General features: G+C 36.8%; 1 protein-coding gene across 1 annotated transcript; it reads right to left on the minus strand.

Annotated features, from left to right (window-relative positions):
• Positions 1–5,360: 5,360 nt before the first annotated feature.
• On the minus strand, positions 5,361–6,032 carry LOC113295228 (protein MAINTENANCE OF MERISTEMS-like). The gene has a single exon (XM_026543577.1). The coding sequence runs from the start codon at positions 6,030–6,032 to the stop codon at positions 5,361–5,363; it is 672 nt and encodes a 223-aa protein (XP_026399362.1).
• Positions 6,033–15,841: the final 9,809 nt, after the last annotated feature.

Genomic DNA, 15,841 nt, shown 5'->3' on the forward strand with positions numbered 1-15,841 from the left:
CAGATCTGTACGCATACCCTAGCAAACCGAAAATGAACTGTAGTAACGGAACCGGTTTGGTATCCATATCGGTACACGAACCATAAAAGTTTTGTGTTCCGGAACTCGGTTTTTGTATCCATACTGGTACACGTACCAAAATAGTTATGTGGACTCCGGAACCGTTCATAAGTCTTAAGGTACACATACCGGTACGCATACCTAAATAGTTATGTGAACTTCAGAACTTTTTGTGACTAATAGTATACAAACCGGTACACGTACTGTGACTGACCTGACTCACGAACGACCATGATATTTGTACTTTGTATATCTGCTAACCATGTCGATTATTTTCAATGCAACAAAGTTATTTCTATGAGATAATTAACATTTGATCAAATATCTAAAAGCATTATAGACATGTTTGATCACATGATTGTGACTCAAGGTTAAAGTCTTAAGTATTCATGAAAATGATATTAAGCTTATAATTTCAAATCGGCTAGTGTAGGCTAACCACCTTGAACATAGTCTTTATACACAGTTCGGTTACGGTTTCACCTAACCAGAGTGTATATCTTGTTTGTGTAAATTAGATTCAAAGATGCATATAACGGTGAATATTGATAGCTTGGTTCCAAAGATATCTTAGCTTAAACCTAAAGCAACCTATGCTTTGAATGTCTATAAAAAGGGAACTTCAAACAACTAGGATCTTTGGATCCTGATACTAGTTTTCTTGGTGTGTCCTAGTTGTAACTAGAGTCGTCCTCTTCCTAAAACCCTTTTAGGGTCTCAACAACTACAAGATTTCACTGGGATTCATGAAGCCAGGTCCGGCTATTGTTTATCTTGATAGCTCGAGTATCCCGATCTTGTTCGATTGTTGAGTTGCTCACTTGAACAAGATAGATATAAATCATCAAAGTTCTCTTCATCTCAGACTTTGTCGATTCCACAAGTTTTATACTTCTGAGGTGAATAATAATCTTAGATGCACTTCGGGTTGCATAAGTCCGGTTTTTGAAGTTAGCTAGACTTTGTCTATTGCTATCGATTTCCAATCACCTTGATCAAAATATTTTTGATCGTAAAGGAAATCACATATAGGCTTAATCTGTGGGAGAAATATTGGTTTAAAGTCTTCAATTGAGTTGAAGCAACTCTTAGTTAGTGTGACGTCAGCTAAGGAAATTAATTGCGCAGAGTCCTGCTGGGATTCAAGAGGCGTAAGGATCGCTACTATAACTGAATTGATGGGAGAGTTTAATTCGGTCTCAACTACATTCCAATCCGAAGTTAATTGGTGGTAGGTTAGTGTATGTAGCGGCTTAATACAATTTGGTGTTCAGTCTGGACTAGATCCCAGGGTTTTTCTGCATTTGCGATTTTCACGTTAACAAAACTTCTGGTGCCTGTGCTATTTCTTTTTCGCATTATATTGTTTATACTTATAATTGAAATATCAAAGGTTTGCATTAATCAATCATAGTAGATACATACGACCTTGTTTGTTGGATACGAATTGATTGATAACTTGGGAAATTGATCTTTGGAATCACCCAAGTACTCTCACCCTGGAAATCAGGTTCACTGACTTGTGTCTGTAAACGTTCTGATTTGAGAGTTAGAGATATAAATCTAGATATTCTTTCTTGATTGAGATTCATTAAGTTGAATCTTCGGAATTGAATATTGAGTTTGTCCATAAAGATTGCCTAAGAAAAAGTTGGTGGTGTATTTTGGTACCCCGCGTTTTCACCAATTATGCACAGGAAGATGGAAGGAAGGTATCCAAGGCATAACCACACACTTAAAATAACCAATTGGAACCAATCATCTCCAGGCAATAATAGTGAATAGTAACACCCAGATCTTAAAAGTGGAACCAACCTATCTGTCCCCAAGTGAGGTTTCCCATCGACGAGGATGTTTTCTTGGGCTCTAAAGTGAACAAGAGTTTTGATCACTATCTTCACACTGTCATTGTTTATGGTGACCAATTTTTTTTCTTCACACAACCACTGACTTGAATCATTTCAAGGCAGTATGCTCGATTTACCAACCAAAACACCAACAAGCATTCTAGACACAACACTTATCTCAGTTCATTCACACATACAATAAGGTAGACATAAGGAGCAGGTGAAGAAGAAAAACTGCAATCTATTGTTATATGCCAATATGAATTGTAAGAATTAGGTATAAATGATGTTTGCCTCGCACCCATTGATATTAAAGAAGATATAAAATACAACATAACAACAGAAGTACCAAATTAACAAGAACATCTTTGAGTATCATCAACATACTTACTGACATCGAAATCTGGCAAGAGCACCAACACTTCCTTGTAAATAGTTATAGTGACAAGGCTCATGTAGTAGCCGAAGGCAAACTATCCACAATCAGTACCTTGTGACTGAATGCCAATCTAAAGTATATTGAATACTCTACATATAAAAAATAAAAAGGGAGGACAATTCAAAATTGAAGTGACAAATTGTACATGTCAAACACGGGATATATGTCAAAATTTTATTCCGTGGATGAAAGACTTCAAAATGAGAGTATGGCATGTATCTGACACACCAGTGGCTAACTATAAAACTTGTACCCGATGTCCATGCCATTATTGCCATATAACTTCCTTTTTTGCTGTGTATAAATCTAAATGAGTGTATGATACATGAACTCCTGTATGAATGTCTACAACTAGGGTGGGACAGAACTTCTAGATATCGATAAACATTTGAAACTCGCCGATCTAATACATTCAAAAGGATAACATTTAAATAGCCTTCCTAGTTTGGGGCGTAGGCATATTATTTGGGGCATACGACTACAAGACAAAAAAAATATATTTTGAAGTAATAATGGATAACCCCTTATCCAACTATTTTACTAAATGGCTAAACTAATCCTGATTAATTAGTACTAATTTGGGTGATTAAGTGATGTTTAATCAAGTTAACCCTGAAATTAACTATCGTTAATTCATCATCCAAACTTGATAAAAAATAGATTTTTTTAAAAAAACTCAACCCAGAATTGGTTGATGTTGATGCAGTAGTAGAAGATTCTGGGTTGAGTTTTTTCAATTGACGAAGAAAACCCAGAATCGGTTTTTGTCAATGTAGACATAAACCGATTGTAAGAAACAGAGTTTATAAATGTCCATATAAACCGATTATGTCATATTTTCAGAAACAAAATCTTTATTACATAGTTTAGGAAATTAGCGTATTACATATATAGGACAATTCAGTATGTAAATTCTTGAATCTCGCACATCAATACATCGTCAATGAACCTTCGAGCACGACCGTACAACACCACCTATTCCTTGTGGTGAATGAACTTTTTTTTCCCATTACGAATTCTCCATAGGTCGTTGAATCGTTCCAGCTACAGTTATATGAATTAAATGTTAGTATGCAAACACTAAACGATGGGATAGGTATTAAAGTATCAGATTACTCATTTTCTCACTTAGAGGAGCTTGTGGAAGATGGTCGTACATCATTCTTCTAACTCTAACATACTCTCGCATTGCACTTTTTATGTATTGGAATCGAAAAGCTAAGTCTCCCCATTTACGTTTTCTTGGATTCGTGGTGCGCTCATAATAAAAGTCTTTCACCCTCTTATAAAACATCGAATATAGTTTGTTGGGACGTTCGTGGAAGGCGAGAATGAACGATTTCACGAGCTGCATATCTTCTTCCAGATCCCATTTCATTTTTTATGCTCAGTGTTTGATGTGGGAGTGTATCAAACAGGTTGTCTTTATATAGATAAAGACTCAACGACTATTTTTTTCGAAATCCACATAGACCGATTTTGGTCTACCATAATCATATAAAATCTGCCTCGCCATAATCGGTTTATAACATTGCACATGTAATCTGATTCTGGGAAGAAAAAAAAAGATACAGAAAAAGGTGCCGCTTTTCGGATTACATGGAATGCCCACATAGACCGATTATGAAGGTTGTCAAAACTCTGTTTTTTTTTTTTTCATGATCGGTCTTTAAAAATATCCATATATACCGATTCTGAAAATTTACAAAACAAGTGAATGAATATGTGCCTATGTGGTGCATTCCTAAAACCGGATTCTGAAATTGTACCCCTGGAGAAATGGTAGAATCGGTTTTTATGTAGGTAAAAGTAAACCGATTCTGACTGAAAAAACTGCAAGGATCCTGCATTTTTTGCACGCACATTGTAGTTGGTTCTTTTGTCACGTCTTAGTCAAACACAAACAATTTTAAGACATAATTTTTGACTCAGTCATTCATAAACTATAGAACATAAGCAAACATAATTCGACAATAAGTCTAAGACATAAGTTTTGACTCCATAATTATCCTTGGAGACAAAGAAACCATTCATTCATCAACATCCCCACCACGACCACCTCCACGTCCACGTCCACGTCCATTACCACAACCACCTCGTTCTCGTTTAGCAGGTCTTTCTTCGCCAACATCATGTTGGGCGCTGATAGATTCACCTTGATAGTACATGTTTGGAATTTCCTCCTCTTTTTCTTCGTGTTGTCAACCACCGGTTCCCCAAACTTTGCACCCACATCTACATCTTCGAGACTGTTCAATTCATCAATCAATTTTTCATTGGCCTCAACATCTATCTGTTTCCTAGTACATAATATTGCTCGAATTATCAAATGCCTGATTCGTCTTCTCTGTTTCCATTTTAAACAAAAAAACATTCAACAAATCATGTTAAAACCATTAACAAAACCATAATTGAGAAACAGTACGCACCATGTATTCTAGAGATTTATCTTTGTCCTGTATCTGGGGCCTCTCATCTACTCGTATCACTCGAGTATGCGAAACGTTGAGGTACCATGGCATATAACCCGGAATTGCCTCATCATCTGTTTGCGAACAGCCATCCATATCATGTTTGTTGTACCTTCTGTCTTCCCAGTATTTAGATGACGGTGAAGATTTATGAACAACCTCAATATCATTATCAACTGACTGGATTTCGGCGTCATTGATTGTAAACTTCTTGTGTTCCTCTGGAATTTTTTGTACGTATCTGCATTGTCTTGCTACTCTTGTCGGGTTGTATATTACATATCCTCTTGGGTGAAACAAAGGCGCAAAATAACGTTCTTGATCAGCGCACCCAACTATATTTTCTTTAGCCAAAACTTTCTTATAAGGGTGAAAGACAACATCTTTCGCCGTCAAGTTGTCCAACTGGCGTCTCAACTCCAAATATTCCTCATCTTGGGACATCGAATTACCGTTAAAGTTGTAATTGTGTCCATAACACTGACCGTCCCATTGCTTGTTCATAAAATTCCTTTTACTAAATATTGGGAGGTGCAAATATATCTACACCTGCAGATGAGCCATATTCCCTCCGATTTGGTTCCTTCGATCTCTAGAATCCTTTCTCAATTCGTTCAACGAGTGTGCAAGGATGGCAGATCCCCAAGAGTATTCGTGAATCTTGTCAAATGGTTGCAACAGTTGAATAAAGTTGGTGCTCGCACGGGCACTGTGGAAGATAACAGATCCCAGGATGTAGAGGACATATGCATTGGTCGAAGCGAAGATACGTTCCTTGGTCACCTCTTTCCCCTGTGCACGAAGATTCTTTGTTCCCATGAATTGGTACCTCAAGCCCGCGAGATGGAATATCCTCTGCTTTGCTTTACCTACTAGCATCTCTGACTTGGTCGCCTCCTCATCCCATTGGAGCACATTCTTGGTGAACGCGTAAATCTTGTCCCTCTCAAGCTCTTGCCCGTAGTTTTTGTGATTCGCGCTTTTACCTTCTATGCTTAGCTCGGTAATCAACTTCGCATCATTTGAATTTATCGTCATTTCGCCAACCAGGAGATAGAAAGTATTTGTTTCCCCGTAAAATCTCTCGGCGAATGCGGAAACAAAAGGTTTGTTGTAACCAACAACCAAATTTTCGACCGCAATCAACAACCCCGTAGATTTGACTAGACCGATTACTTCCTCAACTTCTCCTACGGTTGATTCTATTGCTACCATTGTCCAATTGTTCATCATACTCACTGATGTTCCTTGATTCATACGACGAACGACATCCTTGTGATCCTATAAAACAAAACAAATCCAATAGAAAATAATCAAAACACTAAACGGATAATAAGTTTCATCTTACATAGCATAATGTTTAGGTAGTTACTATGGTATGACAGACGACAACAGTCAACTTTCTTTCATCACCGTGTAACCCGTAAACGGGATCAGTAGGGCCGCGAGGAAACACCTTCAGCGGGTATCTAGTTTGAGTGAGCCTTATATCAGAAGAGAAGGTTCTCAAGAATAAACAAACTAGGTGCAATCAAAGTTCAACAACCCTTAGTCAATCAAATCAATAATTGAAAACTAAAATAACAATGCAATTATCTAGTTTCCCACCAACGGTACTCGTAGAGCTTCTTGATCCCACAGAAGTCTTTAAAGGAGCGGTTGTAAGAAATATCACCTAATTAGGGTACTTTCCTTTCCGGATATACAGCTCCACCAGAAACAACAAGAATGAAGTTTGCCTGGATCTTAAGATAGTTTGTGAAAAAGCGGGGGTCTAACAACACCACCCAATATTTCTCTTAGCAATCTGTATGGACTAACTCCGAAACACTTTCTAGAGAATCAACTAGACAGTCAAACTCAATCTAGGTAAAAGTATCTCAAGGAGTTAATATCTCTCTCTTGTTTTGATTCACTCAAGCTAATAGAAATCAGCGAGTCTATAATCAAACACAAGGAATAACTTGGACGGTACCAAAGACCAATGTCCAAGGATCAATCAATATCAATCAACAACCAATGGTCGGATTTCCAATTGATTGATTCAAACGCACAACCTGTATTATTTCAATTATATAAACAAATATAATGCAAAAATAGAAATAACACAGACACCAGAATTTTGTTAACGCAAATGCAGAAAAACCCCGGGACCTAGTCCAGATTGAATACACACTGTATTAATCCGCTACAAACACTAGCCTACTCCAAGCTAACTTCGGACTAGACTATAATTGAACCCCAATCAGTCTCCCACTGATCCAAGGTACAGTTGTACTCCCTACGCCTCTGATCCCAGCAGGATACTGCGCACTTGATTCCCTTAGATGATCTCACCCACAACTAAGAGTTGCTACGACCCAAAATCGCAGGCTTTAACAGTAAACAAATATGTCTCACACAGACAAGTCTATCAAAGGATCAATCTGTCTCCCACAGAAAAACCCTAAAAGTTTTTGTTCCGCGTTTTGATAATAATCAAGGTGAACAGGAACCAATTGATAATCCGGTCTTATATTCCCGAAGAACAACCTAAATTAATCAATCACCTCACAACAATCTTAATCGTATGGTGGCGAAACAAGATGTCGTGGAATCACAGACGATGAGACGAAGGTGTTTGTGATTACTTTTTATATCTTGCATATCGGAGAACTCTCACAATCTCAAGCCAATCAATATGATTGTACTGTGATGATAGAAGATGCAAGATCAGATCACACAACTACGATAAAAGTAGTATCGGTCTGGCTTCACAATACCAATGAAGTCTTTAAGTCGTTAACCTGGTTTTAGAAGAAGAAAACCAAAGGTTAAAGGAGAATCGACTCTAGCAGAGAAACTAGTATCACACGGACGTGTGGGGATTAGTTTTCTCAATGCTAAATGTCTCCTTTATATAGCCTTTAAAATCAGGGTTTTTCCTTAGTTACAAAGCAATCAATATCCACCGTTAGATGAAAACCTGATTTAGATTCAAGCTAATATTTCTCAACCGTTAGATTGAAAACTTAGCTTGTCATACACAGATGACTGTACGCTTCTAGGTTTGTTAACCGCACCCAAACGTGTACATTGTTGGTTCAACAATAGTCTACCCAAAGAGGCTAACCATATGAGCGTTTCATACCAACCATGTTCTTTTTCACCATAACTAGTTCAATTGACTCAAATGAACTAGTTAAGAGAGTTTTTCAATTGCAAGGAAATCTTACGTAACTACACAAGACACAATTGAAGCAAAGATGATTTGATTCACTCGAATCGGTTCATGAACTTTAATAGCCACGGTTTGCAAATGCATTCCTTAGTCTTTTAAGATTAAGTTCAGAAATCATCTTTAGATATATAACCTTCTCAAGTTCGCGGACTTAAGACACCGGATAGAGTTTACAAACTCCAGCAGAAATTCTCGGGTTCGAGAACTACGTCGGTTCGCGGACTGGGTTCACGGACTTGGCTCACGCAAGTAGTTTGTCAACTCCAGCATAAATTCTCGGGGTTGAGAACTTCGGCAGTTCGCGGACTGACTTCGAGGACTTGGCACTTGCCATACTTCCGGTTCTCTTGATAAACAAAGTTCGAAAACTTCGGTTCAAGGAATCCATTGGTTATGTAATCTAAACTCTCATTCCAATCATTGAAACATTCTTAGAGGACGTTATATAGTTGTTACACTATTTCTCGTCAAAGCAATTTTCAAGGTGATTGAAACATTCATGACTTTCGTCACTAGGTAAAGATAAACTTGGTCGAAGCGAAAAGCTTACCAACACATATTTCGAGATATAGACAGGCGAGGTATACTCGGCTCGAAATACCAAATGTGTATAATCTAGTCTATATATATAGCATACGACTTTTGTCTCAAATAGTAGGAGATAGAATAGATAGTCTTTTGAGTGACAGATAAGTTCAAGCCTCCACATACCTTTTTGTCGAGAAGTTCCACCGGTTTCTTGAGTAGATCTTCTACTTGTATGATGAATCACCATGAAGTCCTTGAGCTCAACTACACTTACTATCCTAGTCCGAGACTTAGCTATAAGAGACTAGAAATTAAGACTTATAGTTTTGATCACTAACATTGACAAACATGCTTGAGTAGCAACGCATGCGAGTTTGACCGAGCAGTGCTCTAACAATCTCCCCCTTTGTCAATTTTAGTATCAAAACTATCAATACATATGGAATACAAAAAAGATAATGAAACTTTAGTAACTCTTATTCCACATGTCTAATCTTCAACATTCCTCAAAATCTTCGTCACTTCCAAGTACTCCAATGATCCCAAAGGTTGTAAGTTTAGCATCACCGTTGTTGAAGATCCGTATCTATAACAATGAGAAAGCATCGGTCTCGATCATTGTTCTACAGTGTCATAGTATTATTATATAATGTCAAATTCCAATTGTATCATAACTTCAACAATAATACTACGGTGATATGTATCACTCCCCCTTAGTCAATACTCCATCTCACATGAAAACCACTCCCCCTTACACAATGATCCGAAAACCATATGTATTTGTAGTGTGAACTACATATTAATTCTCCCCCTTTTTGTCAATAAAATTGGCAAAGGTACAAGAACGGGATCATAATGAAATTTTCGTAAGAGACATTTCATGACTGAGAGAAAGAAACACACATCATCTTATTTAGATGAAATCATATAGCCAAAGCTAACAACATTCATCAAGGAGTTTAAAGATACAAGATAACCCCTCTAAAATTCCACAGCCGCACACCCCTCAAGATATGACCATTAAGCACAAGTTCAGAAGAACTCTCCCCCATTAGATGTCATTCCCAAGGGAACAACAACGAGCGACCTTAAATTTCAAAGAAAATAAGGATTTTTATTGGACACCAAAACCATAAGAATGATTTTTATATCCAAAACTCAATCAAATTAATCACAAGTAAACCCATGATTAATTTAATCGGAATACGCAATAAAATTAAACACACAAGGTGATCAACTTAATTGTTTTATGCTCAACATAAGAAAACTTACGGAACAACGACTAAGTTAACCATACAAGAGAGTGATTGGCTTAATCGTTCATATACTCAACACAAGAGAACTTATGGAGTAATAACTAAATAACCAAACAAGATGATTAATTTAGTTCTAAATTCTCAACATAAAGTACCTTACGGAACAACCAACCAAGCTAATCAAAAATTAATCAACTTAGTTGTATCGTGCTCAATATAAGACACATTACGGAGCCTCACAGTATTACATAAAATATGGATCAGTAAAGATCAATATTGTGGAATACACAAGGATTCATTCTATATTCCATCACTATTCGCATAACTACATTCAATAGACACAATCCTTGCAAACAAAAGATTTTAACCTATCTTTCGTCAAAGATTGACAATATAGGCTTAACTTTTGTAATTATCAAAAGTCCATTCATTCTTTAACCAATTCATGAATATCGATCATAAACGACTTTACTTTTGACAAAATATGGGACAAACATAGTTCACGGACGTAAACACCAATATCCCATAACAAGTTGCAATATAACAAATCATAAAGATTAGATACTGCAAAAACATCATCCTCCAAATATTTTTAAAATTTAAACCAATAAATCTAAAAACATGAAGATGAAACCGTTGTACATAGCAATGCGAAAATCACAATAAAGGCTATTCCAAACTCTAGTAATCCTTCTCAAAAATAAGAATAAATTCTCATAAGAAGTTTTCTAGGCAACAAGACAAACTCGTAATGCACATACAAGATGATTTGTCCTTAGAGGGTAGAATCAATCTTTTTCGCCCGGATTTATACCAAGAATAGCTACCAAATACGTATAAAAAGATTTTCTTAACAAAGAAGAACATACAAAGTCAATAACGACCATGCACCATAGTTCACATAGGATGATTGTGAACATTCAAGAATTCCATAGCAATGCATACTACTGCATGTTCTTGAACTTCCTTCTTTGTGATTCACCAACAACATTCTTGTAAAAGCTACAATGAGCTTAGAAGAGTAGTACTCCAAGAATACAAGTGCCCAAGTCCAAGAGAAGTGGAACAAGTGCAACGAAACGGAGCAAAACACTCAAAAACAAGAGACAGGACAAATACCAATCTTAACTCATCCAAATTAAGAAATTCTCATTTCTATTTTGAAGAGAAATCAAAGAGGAAGAGAATGCAAAAATAATGAGGTCATTATGAGTTCGGACGAAGAAGTTACGGCCAAAACAAGTTTACCGAATATCGACGTCAAGTATGCATACGGGTTTGCAAACGAATTTTCAAGTCCGCGAACTTAACCCCCTGGATTTTGATTTTAAAAGATGTTATGCATACCTGGTAGGTGTACCATGAAGTCCAAACATCCCAAACTACTAATTTCAAACGTAAACGTTTAAGAACCTTAAACACAGATCAAGTTAGGTAGAAAAGAACGATAAGAAAGGTACGTGAATCATTATAAGTTCTATAAACAAATAAAAGCACAAATATTGCTCAAGTTTATAGACATACCTTTTTAAATGAATCCAATTGAATTCTACAGCCTTACCGAACATAATCTGTGCGCCCCAATTTTCGTGCTTCCCTCACCGTATACATAGCAGGGCATTTCTTGGTGAAGATGCACTTACAACACAATCAAGTTGTGTTGGGGTGAACAATGTCTTGTTCACCACAATTGAACTTTGGATTATCATGAAAGGGATCACTTTTAGAGCCTTTCACATCGAATTCCATTTTTCCAAAAAACTTGTTAAGTTCCAACATCATGGATATTGCCTTCTCCATAGTCATGGAATTTTTTGGAAGATCATTCCTTTTCACACTCAAAGCATCATTGGATTTCTTTGGTACCCACTTCTGAGTGCGTTTAGGAACAACCAAAACCTTCTTCCCATTACTCTCTTCAAGATTTCTCGGAAGAGAATTGGATTGACTATTATTTTACAAGTTAGTCTTTTTCCAATTGGGAGCATCGGATCTTGTCTTCGTCTTTACAAATTTATTCTTTCGATAATCATTACAATTGTGAAAAGACTTCGTATGACATTTGTAGGCAAATCTAGGATTGTCACAGCACTGATTCCTTTGCCTAAAGGTTGGACGTTTACAACCCGTAATGTCAAGAGTGTTAGCCTTAACATATGATCCCGGTTTAATAACTTCTTTTGACACCCAAACAAAAATATCATGAAGTTTTTCATTCCTTATACGAAAACGACATCTCCTTTCCAGGTGACCTTTGTTTCCACAATAATGACAAATATAAGGAACGTTCTTACCCGGATTCATGTGTGCTGGTTTTGGAGGTTGATATGCTTTGCTCTTTTGAACCTTAACTGCCGGTGAAGGTATTTCAATTTTTCCATCAGTGGAAACCTTTTGTTGAGAAGAATCACTAGTCTTGAAAAATTTTACCTCTTTGCTAATACTTGGAGCATTTATTCCCTTATATCCCAATCCTCGTGTATCACGATGATTTTTACTTGCTCCTAGCATAGTGGTTAATTTGCTTGAACTAGTATTGAACTTTTTCAAGTCATCTTACAACATCTTGATTTTATCAAGAGCAGCAGCTAAATCAGCCTCAAGGCGTTTTTCTCGAGCGAGATAAGCGCTTTCTCTGTCATCAAAACTTGTTTGCTGAGAGTTAAACCTTGCTTCAGATTCTGCAAGTTTCTCTTCCAACAAAAAGTACTTTTGATAAAGATTATCACATTCAAGTGACTTCATACGTAGGTTTTCCTCATAATCCTTGAGGATCGATTCGCAAGAACGATTCGAAAAATAAACACCTGCGTAACATCTTCTCAATTTCTTGTTTTCTCGACAGAGAGGAGTCAGAAGAGGTAAGACATGAGAAGTTGTAATCTTCTTTATATTCCACGAATCCAAAATCTTAACATACTCTGAGACTTCCTCATCAACATCTCTATTAATATCTGAATCACCTTCATCATAAAGTTCATCCAACTATTCTTCTAAGAGAGTTTCCCAATCAACAGTTTTTACATCAAGAGAATGTTTAGATATTGACTTAGATGTGACAGTTCTCTCAGGTGAATCCAAGATTTTAGAATCATCTGGTAGTTTCTGAACTGGTACGTTATTAGAGATAGACTCGTCCATAATCAGATCGCTACAAACACAGACTTATAAGGTCTTTAACGTGTTTGCCAGCTCGGATACCAATTGAAAAAGCGGGGGTCTAACAACACCACCCAATATTTCGGTTAGCAATCTGTATGGACTAACTCCGAAACACTTTCTTGAGACTCAACTAAACAGTCAGCCTCAATCTAGGTAAAAGTATCTCAAGGAGTTAATATCTCTCTCTTGTTTTGATTCACTCAAGCTAATAGAAATCAGCGAGTCTATAATCAAACACAAGGAATAACTTGGACGGTACCAAAGACCAATGTCCAAGGATCAATCAATATCAATCAATAACCAAAGGTCGGATTTCCAATTGATTCATTCAAACGCACAACTTGTATTATTTCAATTATATAAACAAATATAATATGGAAATAGAAATAACACAGACACCAGAATTTTGTTAACGAGGAAACCGCAAATGCAGAAAAACCCCGGGACCTAGTACATATTGAATACACACTGTATTAAGCCGCTACAGATACTAGCCTACTCCAAGCTAACTTCGGACTGGACTTTATAGTTGAACCACAATCAGTCTCCCACTGATTGAAGGTACAGTTGTACTCCCTACGCCTCTGATCCCAGCAGGATACTGCGCACTAGATTCCCTTAGTTGATCTCACCCACAACTAAGAGTTGCTACGACCCATAATCGCAGGCTTTAAAAATAAACAAATTTGTCTCACACAGACAAGTCTATCAAATGATCAATCTATCTCCCCCAGAAAAACCCTAAAAGTTTTTGTTTCGTCTTTTGATAATAATCAAGGTGAACATGAACCAATTGATAATCCGGTCTTATATTCCCGAAGAACAGCCTAGATTAATCAATCACCTCACAACAATCTTAATCGTATGGTAGCGAAACAAGATGTCGTGGAATCACAAACGATGAGACGAAGGTGTTTGTGATTACTTTTTATATCTTGCCTATCGGAGAACTCTCACGATCTCAAGCCAATCAATATGATTTTACTGTGACGATAGAAGATGCAAGATCAGATCACACAACTATGATAAAAGTAGTATGGTCTGGCTTCACAATCCCAATGAAGTTTTTAAGTCGTTAACCTGGTTTTAGAAGAAGAAAACTAAAGGTTAAAGGAGAATCGACTCTAGCAGAGAAACTAGTATCAGACGGACGTGTGGGGATTAGTTTTCTCAGTGCTAAATGTCTCCTTTATATAGCCTTTCAAATCAGGGTTTTTCCTTGGTTACAAAGCAATCAATATCCATCGTTAGATGAAAACCTGATTTAGATTCAAGTTAATATTTCTCAACCATTAGATCGAAAACTTAGCTTGTCATACACAAATGACTGTACGCTTCTAGGTTTGTTAACCGCACCCAAACGTGTACATTGTGGGTTCAACAATAGTCTACCCAAAGAGGTTAACCATATGAGCGTTTCATACCAACCATGTTCTTCTTCACCATAACTAGTTCAATTGACTCAAATGAACTAGTTAAGAGAGTTGTTCAGTTGCAAGGAAATCTTATGTAACTACACAAGACATAATTGAAGCAAAGATGATTTGATTCACTCGAATCGGTTCATGAACTTTAATAGCCACAGTTTGCAAATGCATTCCTTAGTCTTTTAAGATTAAGTTCAGAAATCATCTTTAGATACATAACCTTCTCAAGTTCGCAAACTAGGTTCGCGGACTTAAGACACCGGATAGAGTTTACAAACTCCAGCAGAAATTCTCGGGTTCGAGAACTACGCGGGTTCGCGGACTTGGCTCACGCAAGTAGTTTGTCAACTCCAACAGAAATTCTCGGGTTGAGAACTTCGGCAGTTCGCGGACTGAGTTCGCGGACTTGGCACTTGCCATACTTCCGGTTCTCTTGATCAACAAAGTTTGAAAACTTCGTTTCAAGGAATCCATTGGTTATGTAATCTAAACTCTCATTCCAATCATTGAAACATTCTTAGAGGACGTTATATAGTTGTTACACTATTTCTCGTCAAAGCAATTTTCAAGGTGATTGAAACATTCATGACTTTCGTCACTAGGTAAAGATAAACTTGGTCGAAGCGAAAAGCTTACCAACACATTTTTCGAGATATAGATAGGCGAGGTATACTCGGCTCGAAATACCAAATGTGTATGATCTAGTCTATATATATAGCATACGACTTTTGTCTCAAAGAGTAGGAGATATAATAGATAGACTTTTGAGTGACAGATAAGTTCAAGTCTCCACACACCTTTTTGTCTTGAAGTTCCACCGGTTCCTTGAGTAGAACTTCTACTTGTATGATGAATCACCATGAAGTCCTTGAGCTCAACTACACTTACTATCCTAGTCCGAGACTTATCCATAAGAGACTAGAAATCAAGACTTATAGTTTTGATCACTAACATTGACAAACATGCTTGAGATAGCAACGCATGCGAGTTTGACCGAGCAGTGCTCTAACAGTTTGCAAGAAATGCAAACTCAAGTATATATAGACCAAGGTTGTTTGGACAACAAGGAAATTCCAAAACCTTAAATATTCTCAAGATATGCATTAAAGTACCTAATTTCGGTTTTCCTATTTCCAATTAAATGCCAAACCATATTTCCGAAATCTTTCTTAGAAAACTTTTATTATTAGTGCAGCACACTAACTAATAATATTTTTCAGAGGATATGATTTGATTGCTGGTAATTAAAACATATATTATGAAAATCATAATTAAATGCTTTTCAATATTTCGGTGTAGGATTAACAATTAATGATAAGAGTTATGTACATGTTCAAATGATATCGACATCTAGAAGTTTCTCTCAGCAAACCCTAATTCCAAGATCACACAAAACATAAAGAGATACGTGAATATTAGAAACTCAGTTTT

Source organism: Papaver somniferum, chromosome 7, assembly GCF_003573695.1.
Source record: "Papaver somniferum cultivar HN1 chromosome 7, ASM357369v1, whole genome shotgun sequence".
Classification (NCBI taxonomy): domain Eukaryota; kingdom Viridiplantae; phylum Streptophyta; class Magnoliopsida; order Ranunculales; family Papaveraceae; genus Papaver; species Papaver somniferum.

Bases quoted from the DNA above. Each gene is read 5' to 3' on its own strand.
- LOC113295228 (XM_026543577.1), bottom strand. From the start codon at position 6,032: ATGGTAGCAATAGAATCAACCGTAGGAGAAGTTGAGGAAGTAATCGGT.